This window comes from Eurytemora carolleeae, unplaced genomic scaffold (assembly GCF_000591075.1).
Source record: "Eurytemora carolleeae unplaced genomic scaffold, Eaff_2.0 scaffold12, whole genome shotgun sequence".
Taxonomy (NCBI): domain Eukaryota; kingdom Metazoa; phylum Arthropoda; class Copepoda; order Calanoida; family Temoridae; genus Eurytemora; species Eurytemora carolleeae.
The window spans coordinates 50,161-74,477 of record NW_019396142.1 but is presented as its reverse complement, the minus strand read 5'-3'; the positions used below and the strand labels follow the sequence as shown (position 1 = coordinate 74,477).

Sequence of the window (24,317 nt, the reverse complement as noted above, 5' to 3'; positions counted from 1 at the left end):
ACGTCTTTCTGTGAAAATGTAAATGTAGTCCTGCACACGATAAAAGAGCTAGTGGATTTTGATAGTTACATGGAAAACAAATTCTCCATTTAAATATTTTCAGAAATCACCCCTGAGAAATGTAATATACAAATTGACCTTTGGAAGTGAAATACATGGCCATGTACATTTAGTAAAGGATAAGTGTATATCATCACTCTATGAATTATAACCTCAGTTTAAAAAAAATAAATTTACCTGAATGAGTAAATGAGTTTGTTTGATATTATTTGCTCTCTACCTAGCAAGTCTCCCTTCATCAAAACATGATAGGTAACAGATTTATAAAAAGTAATTGTTATCGATTAAATAAAAACACCAATAAATTTGCGCACACAAAAATGTTGAAACGCCTATTTCTTTTAGTAAAGTTACACAGTTGTTTAATTTTTGTTGATTTTTCTGAACATGCTTTGTAATATGTCAATTTAAAAAAAAAACTTGAATAACTGTTAAATAAAAAGTCCTTCAAAACTTAAGCTAAAAGAAGTAAATAAACTAAAAAAATGACTTAGTGACCTAAAACCATTAATGGCCAAAGCCGTTTTTCTTAAATCGACCCAGTCTTGAAAAATTATGTTTTTTTCCTGAGGAGTTCTAACTGTAGGAGAACCTCTCTGAGCCCGAATTACTCCTAAAATTATTTTTAAAAACATCAAATATCTATATAACTAATTTTTTTAATTTTACACTTTCAGCTCCGGTTAAAAATAATTTCATTGTTTATATCTATATATCTATCTATATGTATTTACCTAAAAGCTATTAGCGTCATTAATTATATTTTGATTTATTCTACCCTCCACTGACCGAATAAAAAATTGGGCTTACTGGAGAATGATGAATGCCATGTTTGTATAAAAAAAATTTGCTTCAAAATTTAAATTTGTATTCCTATATTTTTGCAACGTGTTTTAAACCTTTAAAGAATTAAAGGTTTAAAAACATTATACAATGTTAACCAATTCTATTTTTGTTACTTTCCGATGCACATAAAGCGACAAGTTAAATATCCACAATATTTAAGAAAAACGTACTTTTAACAACACGTATAAAAGTACATGGACTGCATGCATTGATAAAACATTAATATTCTTTGAGCATATATTTATTACAATTAATCCTAATTTATTGGTGTAGAAACAAATACAAGAAGTGCCTTTGACAAACAGTTTTATTTTTAGAAATATTAAAGAAAAACTAGCAAGGTTAAAGCATTTTTCACATGGTATTATTAGAATGTTTATATGGTTTTATTAAATAGAGTTCCAAAATATCTTTTGTAAAACGTACTTAAATGTTTTTTGGGTCATTTCAAAAGTTCTATTTCAGATTTGAATCAATATGGGTCTTTGCCACAAACTGAAATTTTCTAATCTCCAAATCTTTGCAATCTGAAGGTGTAAAAGTGTATTTAATATTTCAAAGTTAGATTATTTGATGCATTATAATTCTAAGGTCTACGACTCATGTAGCTTGTAAAAATTTAGGGTTTAGAAAATATGAGTTTTTTAACAAAGACTTAATTCCTTTAGAACAAATTCAATTTAAAAAATGTGCGCGATTTATCATTTAAAATAATTAAATTCTTAATTAACACTTACCTATTAACAAAAAAGAAAAGTAGACATTCATTTTTCATTTTAGTTCAATATTTCATCAGGGGTTTTCATTTTTTTCCTAACCTAATTTATGTTTTACATGTAAATATATATAAAATATGTTTTCATTCTTTAAAAAAAAACGGTAGTGGATTCCATATTATTTTGTGACCCATTGTATAGTCAATTTGTGTTCATACAGTGAAACCCTTAATAACGAATGCATCGGAAAAATGTATTAAATGTCGTCTTGACAATTTTTCAATGAGTTTTATACTATAATATTACGTAAATTTCAGTATTTGCGAAAATAAATAAAAAGCCATGAATATGTGGGAACAGTTTTAAACAGTTCCATATAATCATTTAATTAAAAAACTAAATATCTGCAACATTCCATTATCAGAAAGTGAAGAATACGACATTTGATGAATTCTTTCGATGTATTCGTTATGAAGGGGTTCACTGTATCATGAAAATAATTTGTTTGTTTTACAATAAAACCAGGACCCGCCCAAACATGGAATTGCGCCAAATGGACCTGAACGGAGCTTCGGAGCACATTTCCGTCAACGGACGGAAAGAACCTAAACTTTTTTGTTTTGGAAAAAAATGATGGACAATTTCGTTGACTTTCACAAGTCAATATCAGACAAAACTTAAATACATTTTATTTACAAGTCAATATCAGACAAAACTTAAATACATTTTATTTACAAGGCTATACCAGACAAAACTTAAATTACTGTAAAGATGTGTCTATAATGTCTCCGCAAGATGAACAGTGAAGACGGACAAGTTTACTCTGTTTGCATACTGCAATTTTCTTGTTTTACTAAGTGCACCCTTATGCAGTTAAAACATAAACAAACAAAATGTGAACATAGCAGACGAAACTCTTACAGATTACAGCTTTATTGGAACACCCTGTATAATGGTAAACGATTTAGCAAAAAAAAAGTTTATTGTTGCAGAGAATCAAAATTTTGAAAAATCGAAAAATTAAGACTGTAAATTCGTCACTGAAGTCTCTGAAACTCCAGTTCATTTAAAGTGCCAGACCGACTTTTAGGCAGCTAGGGGAAGTTATATTGTATGTAAATGAATAGTACATACTATATAGACGGTAAAACGGGATAGTAATGAATCCTACCGTTCTAGTGAAATTAATGTGACATATTCCAGATCGATGATACAGATATTTTTATATTTACAACAAATGATGTAACTCTATCACCTGTGTCAGACTTACTACTCGAACACAGGATATCCTTTATATCACCATGCAGTTTATTTGAATCAAAAAACTTTATGTTTTAAAAAAAGTATTTTGAAAATATCCATGCATGAACAAATTTAGTTTCTGCAGCGAAAAAAATAGCCATAATGACAACTTTTCAAACCCTTATAAAATAAATAATTTTTGGAAATATTCTTGAAACATTCCGCGGCGTGGATTAAGTTATTTTACTATTCGGTAACCAGTAAATAGTGAAAATACTATACATGATGATAAAAAGATAAGTCATGCCTTTCTATACGCAATGCTTTTATGTAGCAATTAGGTGGGTTCGGTTTGAAGTTGGGTTACAAAGATAAATGAATTTAATGAGGGGATACGGGTGTTTATATTTATCTACTAGCTTGAGAACCCAGCTTTGCTTGGAACCAAAGGTTTTCCTATAAAAGTAAACCGACTCAGAAAAAACATTCAAACAAAACTAAAAACATTCCCGTGGTTTTATACAGTTCCCCAATAAAAATTTGAGGCAAATCGATTCATGGGTTCTATGAATTATAAACCATGAAATACAATCAGACAAACAGAGATAAATCCTATTTTTATAACATAGACTACGTTTTAAGACTAATAAATGTTGTTGTAAGTAATAAAATGCGTTTAGCGAACAAAAATTGTCTTGGGGAGGATTGAATGTAAACACGCTTTTTGCTACTCAGGCTAAGCTCTATCTACATTCCTTTCAGTCCCAGAGACAGGCACGTATACAGGATTTTTTTGCCCCCCCTGACCGATTTTTGCCCCCCCCCCCTAGAATAGTTTTGTTCAAAAAGTCAGCTAACACTATAAAAATAAATCAATCACATTAAATGTTTGTGCTTAACTAACCTTAAAAAGTCTATAAATCAATTTGCTTGAAATCTAACTTTATACTCTTACTTAACTCCAACTAGCACTTTTGAGATGGGGGTGGCAAATTTTATTTTCAAGGGTTACGTGGGAGGGTACAGTGGGGGGGGTAGCCCCTCCGTGTCAAGCATTTTTTGAAAATAAAAGCTTTTAAAGGGTTTAAAGTCAAAAAACCCAGAAATTTTAACTGCTGCATGCAGGTCTGGCTCTGGGCTGAAAATATACTATTTCTTATAATATTCAATGGCTTGTTCTTGTGTTAAAAAATTTAACTTCCATGTTACTGTACTGTTAAATGACCGAAATGAGTCAACTCGTTAAATGTGTGCGAGAAGCACAAAACAGTTCTGTTCTTCTCATAGTGCCTTTTTAATTATTTCTCAGTGTTTGTTAGTCCATGGCTTAGTCCTATTCATTCTGTGTTTTAAGTCTCTATTGCAGTCTGGACATCAGCATTTTTTAATTTATCTACAAGTCGACGTTTGCCCATAATCGAAAAATAGTCTTTCTATAGTCTCTCTGCCCTATTTCTTTATCTCCTCCTATAGCCGGCAAAAGGTTTTTGAAAAGCTGCAAGTTTTCTGGTTTCAGGAAAAACTTTGCACTAACAGGGAACTTAGACAAACCCTTAGTCTTTGTCATTGCCAGGTGTTGATTTTTAAACATAGTTTCCTGGGGGGGGGGGGCAGGCCCGCCCTGGAAATCCCCGGGGGGCAAGAGGACCTCTGCCCCCTCCTTGTATACGCGCCTGCCCATAGACTTTTGTTCAAGTACAGATCCATTTTATAGAAGATCCTCATATATTACTTTAATCATAACTAGCCTGCCAAGGGCAATCTGAACAATATTAACCTTTATTTACAATCTTTGTTGTTAATTTAATAATACTAGTTTTGAAAAGTCGTCGCTGTAAAATTAGATTTACACATTATATGATTTAAATCTCTGCCTATTTGTCTCACTATCGATCAACAAGGCCGGAAGTTTGCATCCCTACTTCCGGTGTCTCTTTTAAACCGTTTTTCATCAGCTCTAGTTTACAATACTGTATGTATAGTTGTAACCACAGAACAGAGATTAGAATAGAATGGAAATCATCTATTTTTAATAAAAAGATGTTCCAGGGCCCAAAAGTGAAGTGCACCTGCAGGGTGTTCCAGGGCCCAAAAGAGAAGTGCACCTGCAGAACAACAAAATTACGGTTTTACACTTTTTTTAAAAACTTATTTCACTCTACACTTGTCCTCTTTGGTCGTAATTTATTTAATAGTAAGCCCGTAGACTGGGGGAGGGGAGGGAGGGGTGGGGTGGTAGGGAGGGGAGGGAGAAGGGAGAGGAGGTGGGAAGGGAGGAGATGCCAATTTTTAAAGGGAGTGTCATATGTTGAAACAAGGAATATGAAATCAACTTCCATAAAATAATGTGCACTGCAGTTTCTGGAGGGATGTAAACAAAAAATAGTGTGCACTGTAGTTTCTGGAGGAATGTAAACAAAAATAGTGTGTACTGCACACAGACTACACAGACTTCTCATACACTCTACCTGGATAGGCTGAGCAGGTCTATAGTGTCGCGGCACGCCATGCTACGGTTCCATGTAATGTTTTTTGACTGACATCTTACGGCCACTTGTTGCATTCAGGGGTTAAGTTTTACAACTTTTAAAGAAATACTCCAATTTTAAACATAAAATATAACGTTTATGAATATTGTCTATTTTTAAAGGTTTTGCATTCCCCATTCAAAGGATCCTTAAATAAATATCCCTGAATACAGATGTTTCCTAATTGGTCGTGTACAGTACTTGTACACAATAGAACATGCTGTGGAAAATATCGCATATTATAGGTGTTAATCGATCTCTGTAACACTCTTATCTCTGGTACTGCAGTTTCTGAAGGGAATGTAAACAAAATAAAAGTGTGTACGCCGGCAGTTTCTAGAGGGAATGTTAACAAAAAAAATATAAAGTGTTAATTTTAAATATAAAATTCAAGTTCAAGTTAAACTATTTTTTTCTTTTAATAAAAACGACCTCTGAACTGTATAGTATTTACATATAGTTGTATTCTTATCTCATCTTTGATAAAGTTCTGACGTTATAAGGAAGGAGGAAAAAATATTAAAACAATTTAAGTCTTACAAAATTATCAGAGAATCAAAATATAAATCTATTATTACTCATTTTTTGTTCAAACGTAATTAGAAAGTCAGTTTTTTTTGCAAGATATTTTTTTACAAGATAGTCATTTGTGTTAGGTAGATCGCAGGCGCGCAAGAATAGTTTACGGTGTAGCTTGAAGTTACATCACTTAACCATGCAAAGGTAATGTAACTTATAACATATAGATAATCATATATTATACGGCTTTTTTACCAACATTACCATTCTATGATATCCCCTTACAGAGGGATGTTATGTTACCATAAAATAACCAGCCACTTTGCGAATTATTCGAAAGTTAAATTTGCGCATTTTCATTTTAAAATACTTATACAACTACTTTTTCCCTTGACTAATTTTTGTCTTAGAAAACAAGGTAATGAAAATTTTAAATTTTTCCGAAAAAAAGTTGTAATTTATTAAAGAATATTTTTGAAAAATATTTCACTTATCATTTCAATTATGAAACAAATACATATATTAGTTTTCGCTTTTCATAGGTTTATTTTCCTTCTGGCGATCACCAGCTGTCGAGGGCTGTCAGTTTATGATTATTTTAGTTCAGGCGGAATAACAGAGGTAAAAATATTGTTTTCTTCTGGTAAAATTTCATAATGGCAGGGGGTAGTATGAAAATAATTCTTTCTAAAATAGTAACATATTTTCTTTAACTTAATTGACGAATCAAAGAAAAATTTAATTAAATATTTTTAAACTGACAACATTAATCGTATCTTAATCCATATTCTTAAAAAGTAGATTAACTTAATGGGACCGTTTAGTTATGTGTGTAATTTCTTGGTAAAATTAATAGCCTGGTACCTCATTGATATTAGACTTACTTTTCAAAGATAACTATGACCAAAGACTTATCGCTTAGAATTCCAGCACAAAGGTATGATACCTTTACATAAACACTATTCAAGCGTTAACAACAGCTTATTAAAATCTAAAATTATCATATTTTGCACTGACATCATGAGTTAGCCATCATAGAAAAAAGTCTGAAAACTTTTTATTTTAGAATTAGCAAGAAATTAACGTTTTTCATATTCAAGCATGGTTTAACATGTGTATACAAAGACGACCTTCTCTCTCCTTCAAACCAGTATTTACAGTTTGATATAATATTTGAAAACTGTTAAAAATCCATGGCATGACAAAAAGCATAAACTAGTGTAAATACAAAGGTATCATACCTTTGCGCTGGAATTCTGAATGAAAAATTGGCTTTTTCTCCGGCCACAGTTGCCTTTGAAAAGCGTAAGACTAATACCAATGAATAGCTAATAAGCTATTTAGGTAACCATCAAATTAGTGAACGGTCCCTTTAAAATAATTGCCGTTGAACTAGAAATGAGGAAGGAAGAGGAAGAGAAATTACCATCAGAAAAATTCCAGTCCATATGCCAAAAGAAATATGCGAAATAGCAAATGAATATTTGCACAACTTGCGTCATTTAATCGAAGAAGGTCTTAATCTTTTCATTTTTCATGCATGTACATTGTACAAACTTGTTCGCCGAATTTCGATGATTTTCTCTAATATATGTAGACCAAAAAGTAAATGACTGGTTTTTGGTGGACACGCTATAAACATTGTGATCGAGGACATTTTGGTAATTAGCTAACCGCCCAACATATAGAATAGACTTTATATGCTAAGCCTTCTAGGTTAAAAAAACTGATAGGCCAAAAAAATAACACAAATAATGACTATACTAGGCTAAAAAGAAATCTGGAAATTTCATGTTACATCTCATTTTCTTGGAAATGTTATGCTGAAGTTAAATTTGAAAATAAATGATTTTTTGATTTATTTTTAACCTGTCGCGGAAAACGTTATTCAATTGAGAATGCCTTTACAATATGTTTACTATAACCCTCAGCTCCGGTGGGTGGTCAGCTGATTTCGAAAAAAAGTTCAAAATGAATACCTCTTATTTTATTAAAAACGATTTTCCAGGGGTTATCTGCTAACGGTCCTGAATTTAAGCTTAATGGAAAGGAGATCAAGATTTTGTCAGGAAGTCTTCATTATTTCAGGTTTTTCAAATATTTAAAGAGATTTATATATATGGGAATTTATTTTTTAATCTTTTAGGGTGCATCCTACCAACTGGAGAACGCGAATGAGACAGTACAAGGTGAAATTATTACTGGTGAAAAACCTGCAGTATGTTCTAAACATTTGCTGTTAAATACTATTTCAAACTTTGACCCTGACAGAAGATTTATGCAAAAAAGTCCCCAAAACATCCCCAAAACGACCCAAAAACGTCCCAAAAACGACCCAAAACAATGCAAAACCTACGTGTTGTCACGGTCGTTTTTGGATCGTTTTTCATTTTTTTTTAGGATAAAGATATTGCTAAGTGTAAGCAAACGTAAACAGTTTTGAAATCTTGGAAGTTTCATCATTTTTTTTAAACGACCAGAAACGATTGTATTCAAACAGAAGATCTTTTTTTATATATTGGACATAGTTTTATTTTGCAACAAAATTCAAGAACCGAAAATATATTGTTGGTTATCGGGACGTCCAAAATACGTCTCATTCAAAATGTATTAAAGAACATGATGGAAAATTGAAGCACAGGAAAAAACCATTGGAAAACAAGAGTGCAGTGGAAAAAATAAAGTACAATGAGAACTGTGGCGGGGTGTGTGTAGACGTGTGAGCACCTTCTTTAGTTGCATTGACCAACATCTATTTAATTTATACTAATTGTTAAAAACTAAAATGAAGAAAAAAGTTCAAAATTGGTAATTATTTTGTCTATTTTTGAATGCTATCAAATGTATCCCTTCACACAGTTTCGAAGTTAATAAGATTAAAAAGTAGAAGTTATGGAATGTCTAAACTTTCTAATTTTCAAAATATGTTCTGTTTACATATTGTTTTCAGTCGGCCGGATTGAACACACTTGATGTATACGTTCCATGGAACCTTCATGAACCAAGGTACAGGGTTAATCACGAAACCCAACGCTGCTAAAATTTACTCCCACCGTTCACCCGCACTTGAACGACTTTACCAGGAAACTAAATTGTTGATATTAAAGTCGAATAAAGTCGAACCAATCAATTTAGAATATCAAAACCAAGCTAAAAAACACTCCCACGATTCTCCCAAGTATCCCAATCAAAATTTGAGGTATATCGGCTAAGGGGTTCCTGAGTTATGATCTGACAAATGAATAGAGATTACAACATTATGTATATACAGATAAAAGAATGCTTTTACAAGCAAATGCTTGTCTGCATTCTACCTCAGGAGAAAGAATTAATGACATAAAACAATGCAAGGGTAAATAAACAAGAAATAAACTCATAAACTTTGACGTTTTTAAGGCAATTTTATTAGATATTTAAAAAAAAATGATAGATATTTAAATATACTTTTATTGTTTAGAAAAGATGTGTTTGACTTTGGAAACCTGGAAACTAGTCAATTTTCTCCTTTTCTAAATATTTCAAGGTATTTTAAGAATCATTCAAAGAAAAATATAGTTTTAAAAAAGTTTAATTGATAATCTGATTTTTTTCAAAGTTTTCACTATTTTTTATGATAAATATCAAAAGTACAATATTATTTATTAATCAATCAAACGAAATAAATGATATTTAAGATTTTAAATATTGTTTTTTAAATAAAAGTTGTAAAACTTTGTTACATATCATTTATCAAAAAAAATAAATAAAAATTAAGTTATGTTTAAAAGAAAATTCTTTTAAAAATCGGGTTTAAAACAAGTCACATTATGTAATTTTCAAATCTTTCTTTATGTGATTTTTTATGTTCTAAATTTTTCTAAATTTTCAGATTTCTTGAGATGGCTATGGAGGAGGATATGTTTGTCATTTTCAGGTTAATACAATTTTCTTTAATTTTTACAATATGACGAATAGTTCAACCTTCTGTAAACCTTTTGCACGATTTTAGAGGTATAGAAACTTTGTGTTAACCCCGTCTGAACCTATGACTAGCTGTTAGACTAAGCCAGCACAATGTTTGCACTTTTTGGAATCAAATCGGAAAATAACTATTAAAATATGAATATTTCAAAAATGGTCACAACTTGCACGACATAGTTACAAACATTCAACTTAACTCCAAAGATCAAAAAAAAATATTTTCTCAGGATGTAAAATGTATAAAACAAAGTTTGAGATCAAGATAATATTTCTATGTCTATAATAAAACATATATATGTTGCGTATAGCCGGCCAAATGGCTGGACCGATTGGGCTGAATTTTGTTTGTGAATACTCATGGGTGTTACAGCCTAAAATCTAAAATAATCTATTTTTTTATTTCCACGGGAAACGCCGGGTGCTTCAGGTAGTCTATATAATAGAACAAAACATTCGTATATGTGTTGCCTATAGCCGGCCAAACGGCTGGACCGATTGGGCTGACATTTTTTGTGGACACTTCGTGGCCGGGGGGTGTTATAGGCAAACAAAATTTCTTTGTTTTTCAAATTTGTTTGAAATTTTTATTTATTTTATTTTTTTACTATTTTTTTCCGTGGGCAACGTCGGGCTCTTCAGCTAGTTATGCATAAATCTTAACCTCTTTAAAGTGACTGTAAGCGTAAATTCCAGTGACCCTCCATGACAAGATGGTAATGCCGCATTTTACAGGGACTAAAGTGGTTTTCAAGATAATTACTCTGTGTACAGTCAAGAGTTTAAAGGGACCGTTGTAAATCGGGCATTGCCCGTTAGCCCCTTTAAGGGAATTAATTTGTTACAGGCCTGGACCTTATATTTGTGGAGAATGGGAGTTTGGTGGCATGCCTAGTTGGTTACTTCACCAACATCCTATGTTTTTCAGGTATTTTAAAATTTTAACACACTTTTCTTTTTGATAAAAAAATTAAGACCCCCGCCCCGCTTTGCCGCGCTACCCAAAATGCAAATCTTTCTTTGAGATCAGAGAAGAACTAGCTCCACCTGATTTACTATATCTCTGTGTCGCAGAGATTAACTCGATCAATCGTTTGGGCTGTAGTTTAACTACCACACCTAGTTAAACTACTTTTTGCTTTTCATAAATTCTATTAAAAAAGAGGCAAATGTTGAAACGGTTTACAAATCTAAAAAGGGAAACATTAAAAAATACTTAATTTAGTATGATTTAAAGGAAGAGAATTTAAAGATTATATTTGCGCCTCTTGCTGAACAATTATACAGCGTAAAAAGCATATGAATCAATGAACAATTTCTCAATAACAACAACAATACTGAACTCTGAGCTCAACTACAATGTTAGCCGGTCTCTCACTTAATGCTATCTAGTAAAATAAGTTTAAAAGTTCCCAAAATAATATGCTATACAACGCGTGGAAGATATCACTTTTTAAACTGAAGAAATTTAGAGGGGTTTTCGTGGAATCGAAATTACGCCTTGGGTCCCTTTAAATTCTGAAAAAGTATATAACATTGTAAACATTGCCTACTCCTCTATATTTGAGTTTAGCTATAAAAATGCCTTTTACTATCTTACCATATGAAAGATAAAGACAAATTAATCTTTTCGTCAAACAAATTAGATTGTGACTGTATGTATCCCCCCCCCCGTACTGAAGAATCCTTTTGATTTAGATCATCGTTTGTTCCTTATGAAGAGAGAGCTGAGCTGTTTCTTTTAACTTTGTTAGATCAAGTTAGAGATTATCAATTTTTTACCAAGGAAGGAAGTCTGGGTAAGTTTATGTTTGTATTTACGACAACTGTCCTATATGTACATATGTACATATGTACATATCATAATACATCATTATTATGTTTGGAAATATATATTATCAATATATTTATAACTATTTGGCTTCTTTATCTGTCAGGATGTATCCAACTTCAAAAAGGTTGGACCGATGAAGTCCAATTTTTATTAATGTTTATGACTGTCAAAAATGAGACGATTTTTTCGGAACAAAATATCGATATATAACTTGCCTAAAAATGCGCCAATTAAACAAAAAAAATCTGGAGCGCCCTAAAAGCCTAGCTTTTTTATAATTTTATATTTTACTTAAGCTTGAATTAGAAATTGAAGTCGTCGTTTAGTATTTATTTTAATAATTGTTATTGAGGAGGACCTATTTTAATTATAAAATATTTGGCGGTCCTATTATAAACAATTATAGAGGTCCTATATATAAGGGTCATATATTTAGGAGGTCCTATTATGATGTTTATATATTCAGGAGGTCCTATAATAATGGTCATATATTCAGGAGGTCCTATAATAAGGGTTATATATTCGGGAGGTCCTATAATAATGGTCATATATTCAGGAGGTCCTATAATAATGGTCATATATTCAGGAGGTCCTATAATAGGGGTTATATATTCAGGAGGTCCTATAATAATGGTCATATATTCAGGAGATCCTATAATAATGGTCATATATTCAGGAGATCCTATAATAAGGGTCATATATTCAGGAGGTCCTATAATAATGGTCATATATTCAGGAGGTCCTATAATAGGGGTTATTTATCCAGGAGGTCCTATAATAGGGGTTATACATTCAGGAGGTCCTATAATAATGGTCATATATTCAGGAGGTCCTATAATAGGGGTTATATATTCAGGAGGTCATATAATAATGGTCATATTATCAGGAGGTCCCATAATAGGGGTTATATATTCAGGAGGTCCTATAATAATAGTCATATATTCAGGAAGTCCTATAATAGGGGTTATTTATTCAGAAAGTCCTATAATAATGGTCATATATTCAGGAGGTCCTATAATAATGGTCGTATATTCAGGAGGTCCTATAATAATGGTCATAAATTCAGGAGGTCCTATAATAATGGTCATATATTCAGGAGGTCTTATAATAATGGTTTATATTCAGGAGGTCCTATAATAATGGTTTATATTCAGGAGGTCCTATAATTATGGTCATATATTCAGGAGGTCCTATAATAATACTCATATATTCAGGAGGTCCTATAATAATGGTCATATATTTAGGAGGTCCTATAATAGGGGTTATATATTCAGGAGGTCCTATAATAATGGTCATATATTCAGGGGGTCCTTATAATAATGGTCATAAATTCAGGAGGTCCTATAATAATGGTCATATATTCAGGAGGTCCTATAATAATGGTCATATATTCAGGAGGTCCTATAATAATGGTCTATAATACTGGTCATATATTCAGGAGGTCCTATAATTAGGGATGTTAACGTTTTCATTTTTCAGAAAAACTATAGTTTCGTTATGATAACGACGACGAAAAACCGAAAACGAAACGATCGTTTTTAAAAACGATCGTTTTTTTAAAAAGTTCGCTTTTTAAAATGGTCATTTTTAAAACGATCGTTTCGTTAACGATCGTTAACGACGACCCTTCGTTAACGATCGTTAACGACAACCCTTCGTTAACGATCGTTAACGACGACCCCTTCGTTAACGATTGTTAACGAAGAAAGGAAACCGACCTGAGGGCATCTGTACTTATCATTGAGTAGTTTTCAAGAAAACTGTTAAACTTCATGTAAGACGACATTCAATGAAGTAGCAAGTAATTTTTTTCCAAAAACAACCGTTTTGATAAAGTTCGTCATTTCGCTAATGTTCGTTAACGACAACCCTTCGTTAACGATCGTTAACGACGACCTTTCGTTAACTTTCGTTTTTTAAAAAAAACAATCGTATAAAAAACGGCCGCAAATCGTTTTAATAAAAACGATCGTTTTCAAAAACGATCGCTATTCGTTTTCTAAAAGTTCAAAACGAGTGGGTCGTTTTTAAAAACGATCGTTTTTTCCGAAAACGAAACGATCGTTTTTGAAAACGAAAAAAACGATCGTTTAACGATCGTTTAACGATCGTTTAACGATCGTTTACAAAAACGATTAACAACCCTACCTATAATAATGGTCATATATTCAGGGGGTCCTATAATAATGGTCATATATTCAGGAGGTCCTATAATAATGACCCAGATTGAAAATGAATATGGGAATTATGGGTACACAGATTATGTAAGGGACAAGGTAAATTTTAATCTTTTATCATTTTTTTAAAATCTCACGCATTGAAAGTATCTTACTGTTGGGATTTTGTTTGTCAATCTATATTGTTTATGTAAATTGATTACTTTAATTTAGGAGCATTTACGTTTCCTTAAATCTGTTCTCATTGCTGGAGGTCAGTTATGAAAATATTATTTTAACTTTTGTATTCTTAAAAAGAAACACTAAACCAATTTGTGGATATAAAACTTCCGTTTTCATGTGGATTAAAAACCTTATCACTTCAAACAAAAAATGATTTAAACCGCGCCGCTGAACCGCAAAAATCACACTTGTTTGCGATTCCATTAGCGCCTGAACCAATCAGGGTTCAGTCATTTGTTTGTTGTCTATTCTGAAATTGCATGGCAGTAACATCTATATTTCTATCTCATCATCCAATAAGAGATTAATCCTTATATCGGTAAATGGAAATATTTACTTCTACTGAAACTACAATAAACACCCGGTTCCAATTGAGCGCCGGCTCAACTCTTGAAACACATAATACAATTTTAAGTGGAATTCCAACAATGCTTAAGCCGCGTCACAAATTTGAGACACAGTTCAAATTTTTTTAATTCTGTCTCTGATTTTTTACTAGATAATCAACAAATTAAGTGGGAAATATGTTTTACTTAATAGGTATTGAGTCTCTGCTATTCACATCTGACACCCCAACCTTAACCGGAGACTGGGGAAACATTGATTATGAATTGATGACAGCAAACTTCAAGTGGGGCTCGGAGGAAGAACTGGCTAGGATTAAGGTACAGGAGGGTTTGTAGGAAAAGCAGTCTAGGATTAAGGTATAACAAGGGGGCTTGGAAGAGAAGCTGGCCATGATTAAGGAACAACAATGGGGCTCCGGGGAGGAGCTGGCATACCCATTTCTTATTTATTTCTGCAACTTGGTAACTTAATTGCCCATTAATTTAACACTTCAGATCGTTTGTATCAATTTTTAAATATATAATCTTGGTTGGTATAACCCTGTTCTTAATTAACTTTTCCCCTGACTGATAATGAGAAAATGCTTTTTTTCATTGTTTGTTTTAAAACCCAGGAGCTTCGTCCAGATGCCCCTATTCTTGTTTCTGAGTTTTGGCCTGGCTGGTTTGATCATTGGTTTGAAGAAACCCACAACACATTGTCTGAACAAGATTTCAGGTGCTTTTTTTGCAAATACATGCTTTTTCCTAATCCCTAAAATTTTGAAAACTGGTGACATTTTGATTTTGATTAAGCCGAATATTCACTTTGAAATAACATCATCATTTGACTTTGGTTGCAAAATATTAGGATTAGAAAATTAGAGTATAGGTATCTTCTCTAACGTTTTACATGTCCATATTAATTTTGATTAATAAGGGCAAATCAAAATGCCCACCATTTTGCCAATTTTGAAACTATTTATGAATTACCTAAAACTTTTTTGTTTTTAATTAAAGTAAATTTAGGACAATACTAGGGAACATATTTAACGCCAATGGAAGCGTAAACTTCTACATGATGCATGGAGGAACTAATTTCGGATTTATGAACGGAGCAAATATTCTTGGGTTCGGAGGTTTGGAGGTGCCTCCGGTTTATGTTCCAGATGTAACAAGGTACATTTGCATCATCTGTCCCACTAAATATTATTGTTGAGAGACAACTTGCAGGTCGTCTTTATCCAGTGCTAAGGATCCAGTTAATTTTGATGCGGAACCGCATCCTGGATCTGCATTAGAAAAAACAAATCCAGATTAAATCCTGATCTGGATCCAGACCATGAACGTTTCTTTAAGATTTACTGATTTTTTAACAAAAGAAGAAGTTTCAAACTATTTTTCTTGTACATATTCTCGTGGACCTGAATCCGGATCCAAGATGCCAAAATGTTGTGGATCAGGGGACCCGGATCTTAAAGACTGTTTTGATTTTTGAGGCAAAATTTAAAAAAAAAGGGTTGCACGACTGGAGGTACACGGTAAATCACGTGCAAATTGTAAAGTTGTTAATCGTTTAAACTTCAATATTTTGATGTGAATTTGATTGCCGTAGAAAGAAGTGAAGATAATGTTCCTATAAAATATATATTTTTTATCAGTTATGATTATGATGCACCAATTGGAGAAAGTGGAAGATATACAGACAAGGTACATTCTGTTATTTTAACAACAAACAATATATTGATCAAATTTTATATTTATATTGTGTCAAGTTTTATGCCACGAAAGAGATGATTGCTGCATATGATCCTCTCTATGATACTCTTGATCATCCTGAACCTCCTGTAATAAATGATCCGGTCGAGTATACAACCGTTGATCTAACTGAGATCATGTCCTTTACTGATATAGTAAATAGTATTGATCCCAGCCTAATATCCAGCTTCACTAAACCTAGATCAATGGAGGAACTTGAAATAAATGATGGAAATGGTCAAAGCTATGGATATATTATATACAGGAACAATATCTTTATTTTAGATTTCTTTTCATTATCAGTTATCATCGAAAATAAGTAATCTTATTCAGTTTTTGCTTTATGTAAGTCTCATTTTTTACGAAAATTTTCCGTAGATTTGCTCGATATTTTCAATGATAATAGGACATTTAAAGGAAAAAATCGGGAAACAAATTCTGAAGAATAAGAAATTCAATATATTGATGATAAAGAAATAATTGATTCTAACTTTGATTTAATTACAAATTTCTATTCGATTTTCAAAATGGATTATCCAGAATAGACAATCCATGAGGATTTTAAAGATTAAATTTGTGTTCTTGCTGAACAATTATACACCGTAAAAGCTTGTTATTGGTATCAAATGAATCCTAAAAATGTTCTCTATAATATTGCACTATAAGTTCAACTACCATGTCAAGGCGGTCTCCCCATTTAACGCTTGATATCGATTTTGATTATGAACACTTTAAAATTTGAGATCAATTTATTCTTGATCTCTTCATTTTAGTCACGAGATATCAATGAAAAATTAAATAAATCTGCAAGTCTACATGATCATGGATTTCAATAAGGATCAAGAGGTTCACAACACATCACAAGAGTTCTGACTTTTAATTAAATCAACAAATCAAAGATCTTCGTTTTATCCAAATGATAAACAAATTTTTATAAAAATATTGCCTTTCCTATCAGAAAATCCTTGAAGCTACAATCTGGAAGTAAACTAACCATTAGAGGACATATCAGAGATCTGGCTCAGGTAGAATACGTTTTTTATTGTTTTATTTTCAGGATTTGGAAATGATTAAAGGTACACAATATAAAATAATCATCACAAACTCAAATTGTTATCCCTGTATTTTTGAGACCAGATGGTGTCAACTTTAGATTTTGAAACTTTGGGCAAATTCTAGCAGATGTCAAAGGTTTATGACATCAGGTTGCAAAGATATTACTATTTTAAAATTCGATTTTGAGCCTTGAAAGGTGTTCAGTTCCTAAGTAAAAAATCCCAATTTTATAGTATATCATATTACTTGCAAAAATGGCTTAAACCTTTGATATTTCAAGATCAATTAGTCAAAGTTTTAAACATCAAGGTTTGCGCACAGCAAAGGTTTGCAAAGATATAGGGAGACAAAGCGAGAAGGATTTTAAGTGATGATGTGAGGTCCCATAACAAAATTAGACGCGATCAGTAGTGACAAACATCAAGCAAGGTAGATGATCGAGTAGCCTCGATCGTACACCAATAGCAATTTTTAAGTGGTTCTTTTTTTCAAAGTGGCATATTCGATTTAAACGGTACACTTTAGTCCTATTTCTGGTTACATTAACATTTATTATTCATCGATGTTTCTCATCTATTTAAAAGTAATTTGCTTTTTTGCATTAGATGCACAAAGAAGACAATTGTGAGAATTAAACCTTTCAGATATTTAAGCGAGAATATTTTATTCTTATTACCCAGATAAAAGTTTAAAGGTACTGTAGTGAATAAGACTCAGACTCTAATTGAATTAAGTGTCCAACCCTTTTAATATTTTTATAAAACAGGTTATGTTAGACGGTAATATGGTTTCCGAACCCATCCTAAACTCTGGAAATCTTCTAACTACATTTGGTAGCTGGGCAATACGGGACAGTCAATTTATCTTCCCCGAAGGTCAGACACAATTAAATTATTGATTTCATAAGTTTTTCGTTGAATAACTTTGTTTATGGCAGACAGTGTCTTTAAATAGGGTTACCCAATACCCATGGAAAACGTATCTGCTGATAAAAGTTCAAGAGAGGAAATGCGCAACATCATGTTTTATTTTGACCAAATTGTGATCGAAAGTCAAAGCTAACTCGCTAACTCTTAAATCACCGTGCCGTAAACTCGATTTATTTGTAATACAGCACCGACTCTTCGGCAGCTAAGACAAGCTTTACAGTGAACAAACAGACTTTTACAGCATCACGGGACATCATACAAGAAATCTATGTTGGGAGATTTTAATGATGTGATACCAAACTTAGTTAGTATTTTTTGGCCAAGTCATTTAGTTTATCAAATTTAGACAGGGGTCAATATAATTCCCAAAAAAGATTAAATGGGATTGAAAAGGGAATTATATTGACCCCTGGATTTAGACGATACTTAGTTCAACCTACAAAACCATCTTAGTTTTAGACTGTCCTCTTATTCCTTTTTTTGGGTAACCCTGTATAAAAGTATTGAGTTAAGACATTTACGATTAGTTTAAATTGAAATACAAATCAAATTATATAGTCCAGGGAGTCCAGGCTTGCTCACACAAACTGAAAATTGAATAACGACCTGAAAATAAATGATAAACGATAAGTCAAATAAAAAACCATACTTGTTCCTTTTCTTAAAATTGACCTCGAACAAAGAAAAAGCATAGAAAGAGCTTCCATAAAACTAGCATGTGATTATTTAGGTATATCTTGTGATCCCTGTACATTGGAGCTTATGGTTGAAAATCTGGGCCGAGCTAATTTTGGAACCCCGCATGTATTCATGAATCAGAAAAAGGGAATCTGGGAGGGGGATATAATTATTGACGGAGAAGTAGTTAATGATTGGGAACATATTCCTGTAGAGTTAACTGGAAATATGATCAAATCATTTTCAGCATGGACACCACTTTCCACTTAGAGGGGGCTATTTTATTTAGTAATTTATCATTTCTATAAAGTACAAAACATGATTAAACATTGTTTGTTGGTGCCATTTTATTTCGTCATTTCTAACCCGTTATCGGCTAGCTTGTCCACACGTCTGTGGGCACTTCGTTGTCTCTTTGAGATTTCATATTTGAGTAAATTTTTTCTAGCTCTGTTGGTTTAAAAAAGTAATACGTACATATTAAAAAAATCTGAAAAACCTGGTGATCGACATATCTTTAATACCAAAGACAGTTCAAACTTTCATAGATGCTAGGTTTACTTAGTCCTCCTATTGTCGATTCAGTCGAAATCCCTATATCTTTGCATCTTAATCGTGTAATCATTTGATATCTTAAACGTATACTTGAACTACGACATTGCTTTGCAAAGATATAAAGATTAGAAAATCAGAGTTTGTGGCAAAGACTCAATTCCTTTTGAGAGCCTATCCCCTGCAACAATAGTCTACGCGGACGCCTTAGTTAAATGATGCTTTAAGGATTTACTTTGTTGCGTTTAATCAATTGTAGGATGAAAAATCAAAAATGGAATATTCGAAGTAGACTAAGTAAACTTTTTTTGTGTTAATAAAAACGTTAAAAATACCGAAATATCTATTTCAAAGTTTTGCTTTCATACACAATCTAAGATGCAAAATGTTTGCTTTTCCAGAATACGACCACTTGAACAAGTTTTTTCGATTGTTTGCATACGATCAGAGCTGGAAACTCCTTTTGTGGATATTGAGATTTCTGCTTGTTTTTTATCTTTTGTTTATCTGCAAATTGATTTGATCTTGATTTGATATCCCGCATTGTAATCATATCTTGAAATAACTAAAATGAAGATATTAAACATTAATTCTTTAAATTAAAAGTGTCCATAGTTGATATTGAGAACAAGCGACCAGTGGCCAAATTTAAAGAATTTGAGCGGCGGTTTAAATATGGTTGGTTCCACTTAAAATTGTATCAAATGTTTCAAGATTTAAGCCGGCGCTTAATTTAAACCGGGTTTTGGCGGATTTTGGCGGATTTAAACCGCGGCTCAAATTCTTTAAATTCCATAATCCAACACAAAACTTTTTAATCTGACCTTAATTTCAGAAAAGATAAGCTTGAGTTGGGACCTAAACTACTAAGAGGAACCCTGAATGTTTCTGATGAGCCGAGAGATACATATTTCGACTACAACTGTACCGAGTGTTTGGAATGGAAGCACGGAGCTGTGTTTATTAATGGGTTCAATGTTGGAAGATATCATCAGGTAGACCAATAAGAGTAGAAATAAGAAGAGAAGATATCATCAGGTAGACCAATAAGAGTAGAAATATGAAGAGAAGATATCATCAGGTAGACCAATAAGAGTAGAAATAAGAAGAGAAGATATCATCAGGTAGACCAATAAGAGTAGAAATAAGAAGAGAAGATGTTTTCATGTAGACCAATAAGTGTATAAGTGAGGAGAGGAAGATATCATCGATAAGAGTAGAAGTAAGAAGCGAAGATATCATCAGGTAGACCAATAAGAGTATAAGTGAGGAGAGGAAGATATCATCAATAAGAGTAGAAGTAAGAAGTGAAGATATCATCAGGTAGACCAAAAAGAGTATAAGTGAGGAGAGGAAGATATCATCAATAAGAGTAGAAGTAAGGAGAGAAGATATTTCAGGTAGACCAATAAGAGTAGAAGTAAGACGAGAAGATATTAAAAGTAAGGAGAAGAACGTACTATTATGAAAACCGATATTAGTAGAAATAAGGACAATGTAAGTAATGTAAGTAAAATGTTGAATTCCCTAGTTGTGTACCGGACCATCTAGGGGGGTTAGCCATGATTTGGAAGATTGTAAAGATAGTGTTTGTTAATTTTTAACATCATAAATTGATTTGATAATGATTAATTTTATAAAAGTTTTGCGTTTATCAACATGTGCATTTTGTCTCGATATTGATCAAAAATGAAACTAGAAAAAGAAAAGCCGTTATAAATTATTAAAGAATTACTTATCAAGCACCAAATTAGTGAATTTCAGAAAATACGTATTTTGGAGAAAACATAATTTTCTTAATGTTTAAAACACTTTTATGCATAGATGACAATACAACCTCAGAATTCAGTTTTTAATCGTTGAAAATATTTAAGGCTGGTCCCCAGAAGACTCTTTATATTCCTGGAGCTCTACTAAAGGTTGGAGAAAATGAGGTTGTGATATTTGAAAACTATCTTGGATCCAATATATTCAAAACCACAGATATGTACAATTATGGAAATCCTACTGACAATTAAAACTAAAACGCATTGCTGTATTAAAGTTTTTGTGGTGCAACATTTTTCATTAAATCCCGAAGAAATTTTTTTTCTGATGATTAAAACTCCTATTTTAAGCAGTGAATTAAAATCTAAATGTTAGAACATTTCGTTTCTAAAAAAACTTTGTTTTGTTCGTTGAAGCAAACCCATGTTCAGCTCTTTAGGATTGTCATTTACCACTTTGATAAACCGGATAATTTTAATTATTTATTTTTACGTTGAACAATTTTTTATTAAAAAATAAATTTTTTTATTCGTAATAATTTATAAATAGTTAAGCAGTTTTATTTACAAAGTAGGTAGTTTGAATGAGTGGACAGGGGGGGGAGATTTTTCAGGTACACAAAAATATATAAAAAGGAACAATCAATTCTGAGGTGTTTAAATATGGGCCCAGGATCACTGAGTGAAACGTAGTGAGCAAGGCGGGATGTTTGTTGTAAGAGATACAGAGCCCCCTTGCGTAGAAAATACCCTGTACTCCTTAATCAAAGTTGCAATATTGTTCCTAATTTACATGCATATAGCTTTCCTAGTATTTCTTGGTCTTAACTTGCTTTATGTTCATAATCTTGACTATTGATCCAAATTCGTGTACATTATCAAGAGTAAAAGTCGATTATAAAAACTATAACCCAAAGTTTTACTAAGCATGACAACTGACAGCTGAGTTTTAATTTCAAACAGTAATTCTGGCAATCAAAACATTTTAAAACGTCTCTAATCTATCAGTGTAAGAGATGACTGATGAATATGCCAGCAAAGACTAATGGATTTTCATTTCAAGTTTAAAGGAAATGAGTTTATGCCACAAACTCTAATTTTCATTTACTATATCTTTGCAACCCGATGTCGTAGACCTTTAATATTGAAAAAGCAATACCCATCAGGTTGGAAAGATATGGATTAGTATATTTGACAAAAACTTATAGTTCCTTTCTAAAGTGTAAACGATTTTTTTGTAACATGCTATACGTGAAAATTCAAATCCTATAAACTTTTCTGGACATTAAAGGTTTTTGATTTTTGCATTGTTTAATGAAACCCATTAAAACGCTGGAAAAGGTAAACGACATTTAAGAAATTTAACATATAAATTTTCTGTTATAATGCAAATGATCTACTAATAGCAAAAAATCATTTTATTAAATGTACACAAGACAATAGCTGTGTTTCATGTTTATTTGACTATTTCAGTTGACAAGGTTTATGTTTTAGGTTAAAAAATTTAGAAATATAGATACTTACTTAACTGCAAAAATATTTTATCAATTGGAAAATGTGTTTTATGCTTTGTTCATCAATATATTTTCATGAAACTTCAGAACAGAATAGAAAATTTTATTTCGCGTTGTTTGTGCTAAACAAATTTAGCATTTGTCTTACTTTATTTTGATATTTTTTAACCCCCGATCATGAACCCTTAAAACATTTTCATTGTTCGTAAACTAAAGCTAATGCCGCTTTTTTACTCTCTTTGTAAGTAACATAACAAAAGCACAGAAAGAACTAAAATTCGCCACAAATTATTGTCAAATACAGGATGAAAATTTCAAGTGATCCTCCATTTAAAGAGGGCCATATGCTCTATTCCCCATGCTACCGTGTATACCTTTATCTGATGATGATTTGAAAATACCAGCGTTTCCTATCTTGTAAATGTATGCCGGACATGCCACTCCATAAATGGAAGGTCAATTGAAATTACGTGTCTAGTCCCTTTATGACACACCCTTGAATTGAAATTTCACATTATAAAAACCGTTCAATTAACATCTTTATATTGCTGAATTCTTCTACACATTATCTAAAAAGGTTAACAATGCAACAGCAACATACTGGGTGAGTAAAAAAAAGGATTAACAACTCTTATATAAACACGAAAGGAGGAATACAATTATCACGGAAAAAAATCTTGATTTTTTTTTATTTAGAACCAATATTATTTTTAATAAAGTGTACTTTAAGAAACGTCAAGGCCTGAACATTTTAATACAACGTAACGTATAGAACATTTTTTCATATCTTTCTTAGAAACAAATAAACAGTTTTGATTGCCCGTTGTAAAATAGTTAAAATAGTGTAACAAAAAAAGTTATCACAATAACATTTCGATAAATCGTAAAGTAAGAAAAGTTGCATCTTAGTAAAATTCCTAAGCGTAGTTATAAGAGTTTATATTGGAAAAGTTAAGATAAAACGTAACGTTAACAAAAAATATTCTTTGCACTGAAATGCATTGCAACATGCAGAACTATGCTCCAATGATGTTTTATTAAAGCAAAACCTTCGTCACGTTTTAGTTTCCAAACCAAGTGAAATTGTAACGTAAGGTCTCTGAAAAATTTAAAAATTGTGGTTATATTACTAAATCTTTACCGCACCGTTGGGAAAGTTTTTTAAAACGGGAAATGCAAAAGCGTAACGGAGTTTAGTGTTGTTTCACTAACATTTACTCAAGCTTAACGTTGTATAAGTATATATTCAAGTGCAGAAAATTCATTACCTAGCGTAACTCTTTGTCTTAAAATGTCATACTGTGCAATGTAACGTTTCAAACGTTTATACTTTTGATGAACACTATAGTAATAAAAGCTAAAATCTAGAAAAATCAAAACGGTGACATCTCTAGTTCATACATTTTTTTGTTAATCTTGTTCCTAAAATCCTAAATTGCTCTACTTACCTGTTTTTGTTCCTAATTTTAAGTACGTATCTTCTTATCTATGTTTTGATTTACTTTGTTTTGTATTTAATATCATAATTTTTTCATATTACTTGAAAAAGGGGCACATACGATTAATTAAATTAAGAACATTTTTCTATCAAATTGGGAAATTTTTTTGCCACAAAATCTCAGGGGGGGGGGGGGCTC

At 32.0% G+C, this 24,317-nt stretch overlaps 1 protein-coding gene across 1 annotated transcript; it reads left to right on the top strand.

Moving 5' to 3' along the window:
* The first annotated feature begins 290 nt into the window (after positions 1-290).
* LOC111696219 (beta-galactosidase-1-like protein 2) lies at positions 291-21,681 on the top strand. The gene is made up of 22 exons (XM_023465766.1): positions 291-312; positions 6,049-6,115; positions 6,454-6,532; positions 7,920-7,999; positions 8,058-8,100; positions 8,862-8,917; positions 9,369-9,434; positions 9,780-9,824; positions 10,716-10,796; positions 11,567-11,667; positions 13,905-13,978; positions 14,093-14,132; positions 14,642-14,766; positions 15,063-15,166; positions 15,457-15,606; positions 16,089-16,137; positions 16,203-16,450; positions 17,144-17,210; positions 18,008-18,116; positions 18,901-19,111; positions 20,233-20,395; positions 21,275-21,681. Exons 1-22 carry the CDS (start codon positions 306-308, stop codon positions 21,416-21,418), a joined length of 2,109 nt encoding a protein of 702 aa, XP_023321534.1. The 5' UTR covers positions 291-305; the 3' UTR covers positions 21,419-21,681.
* Positions 21,682-24,317: the final 2,636 nt, after the last annotated feature.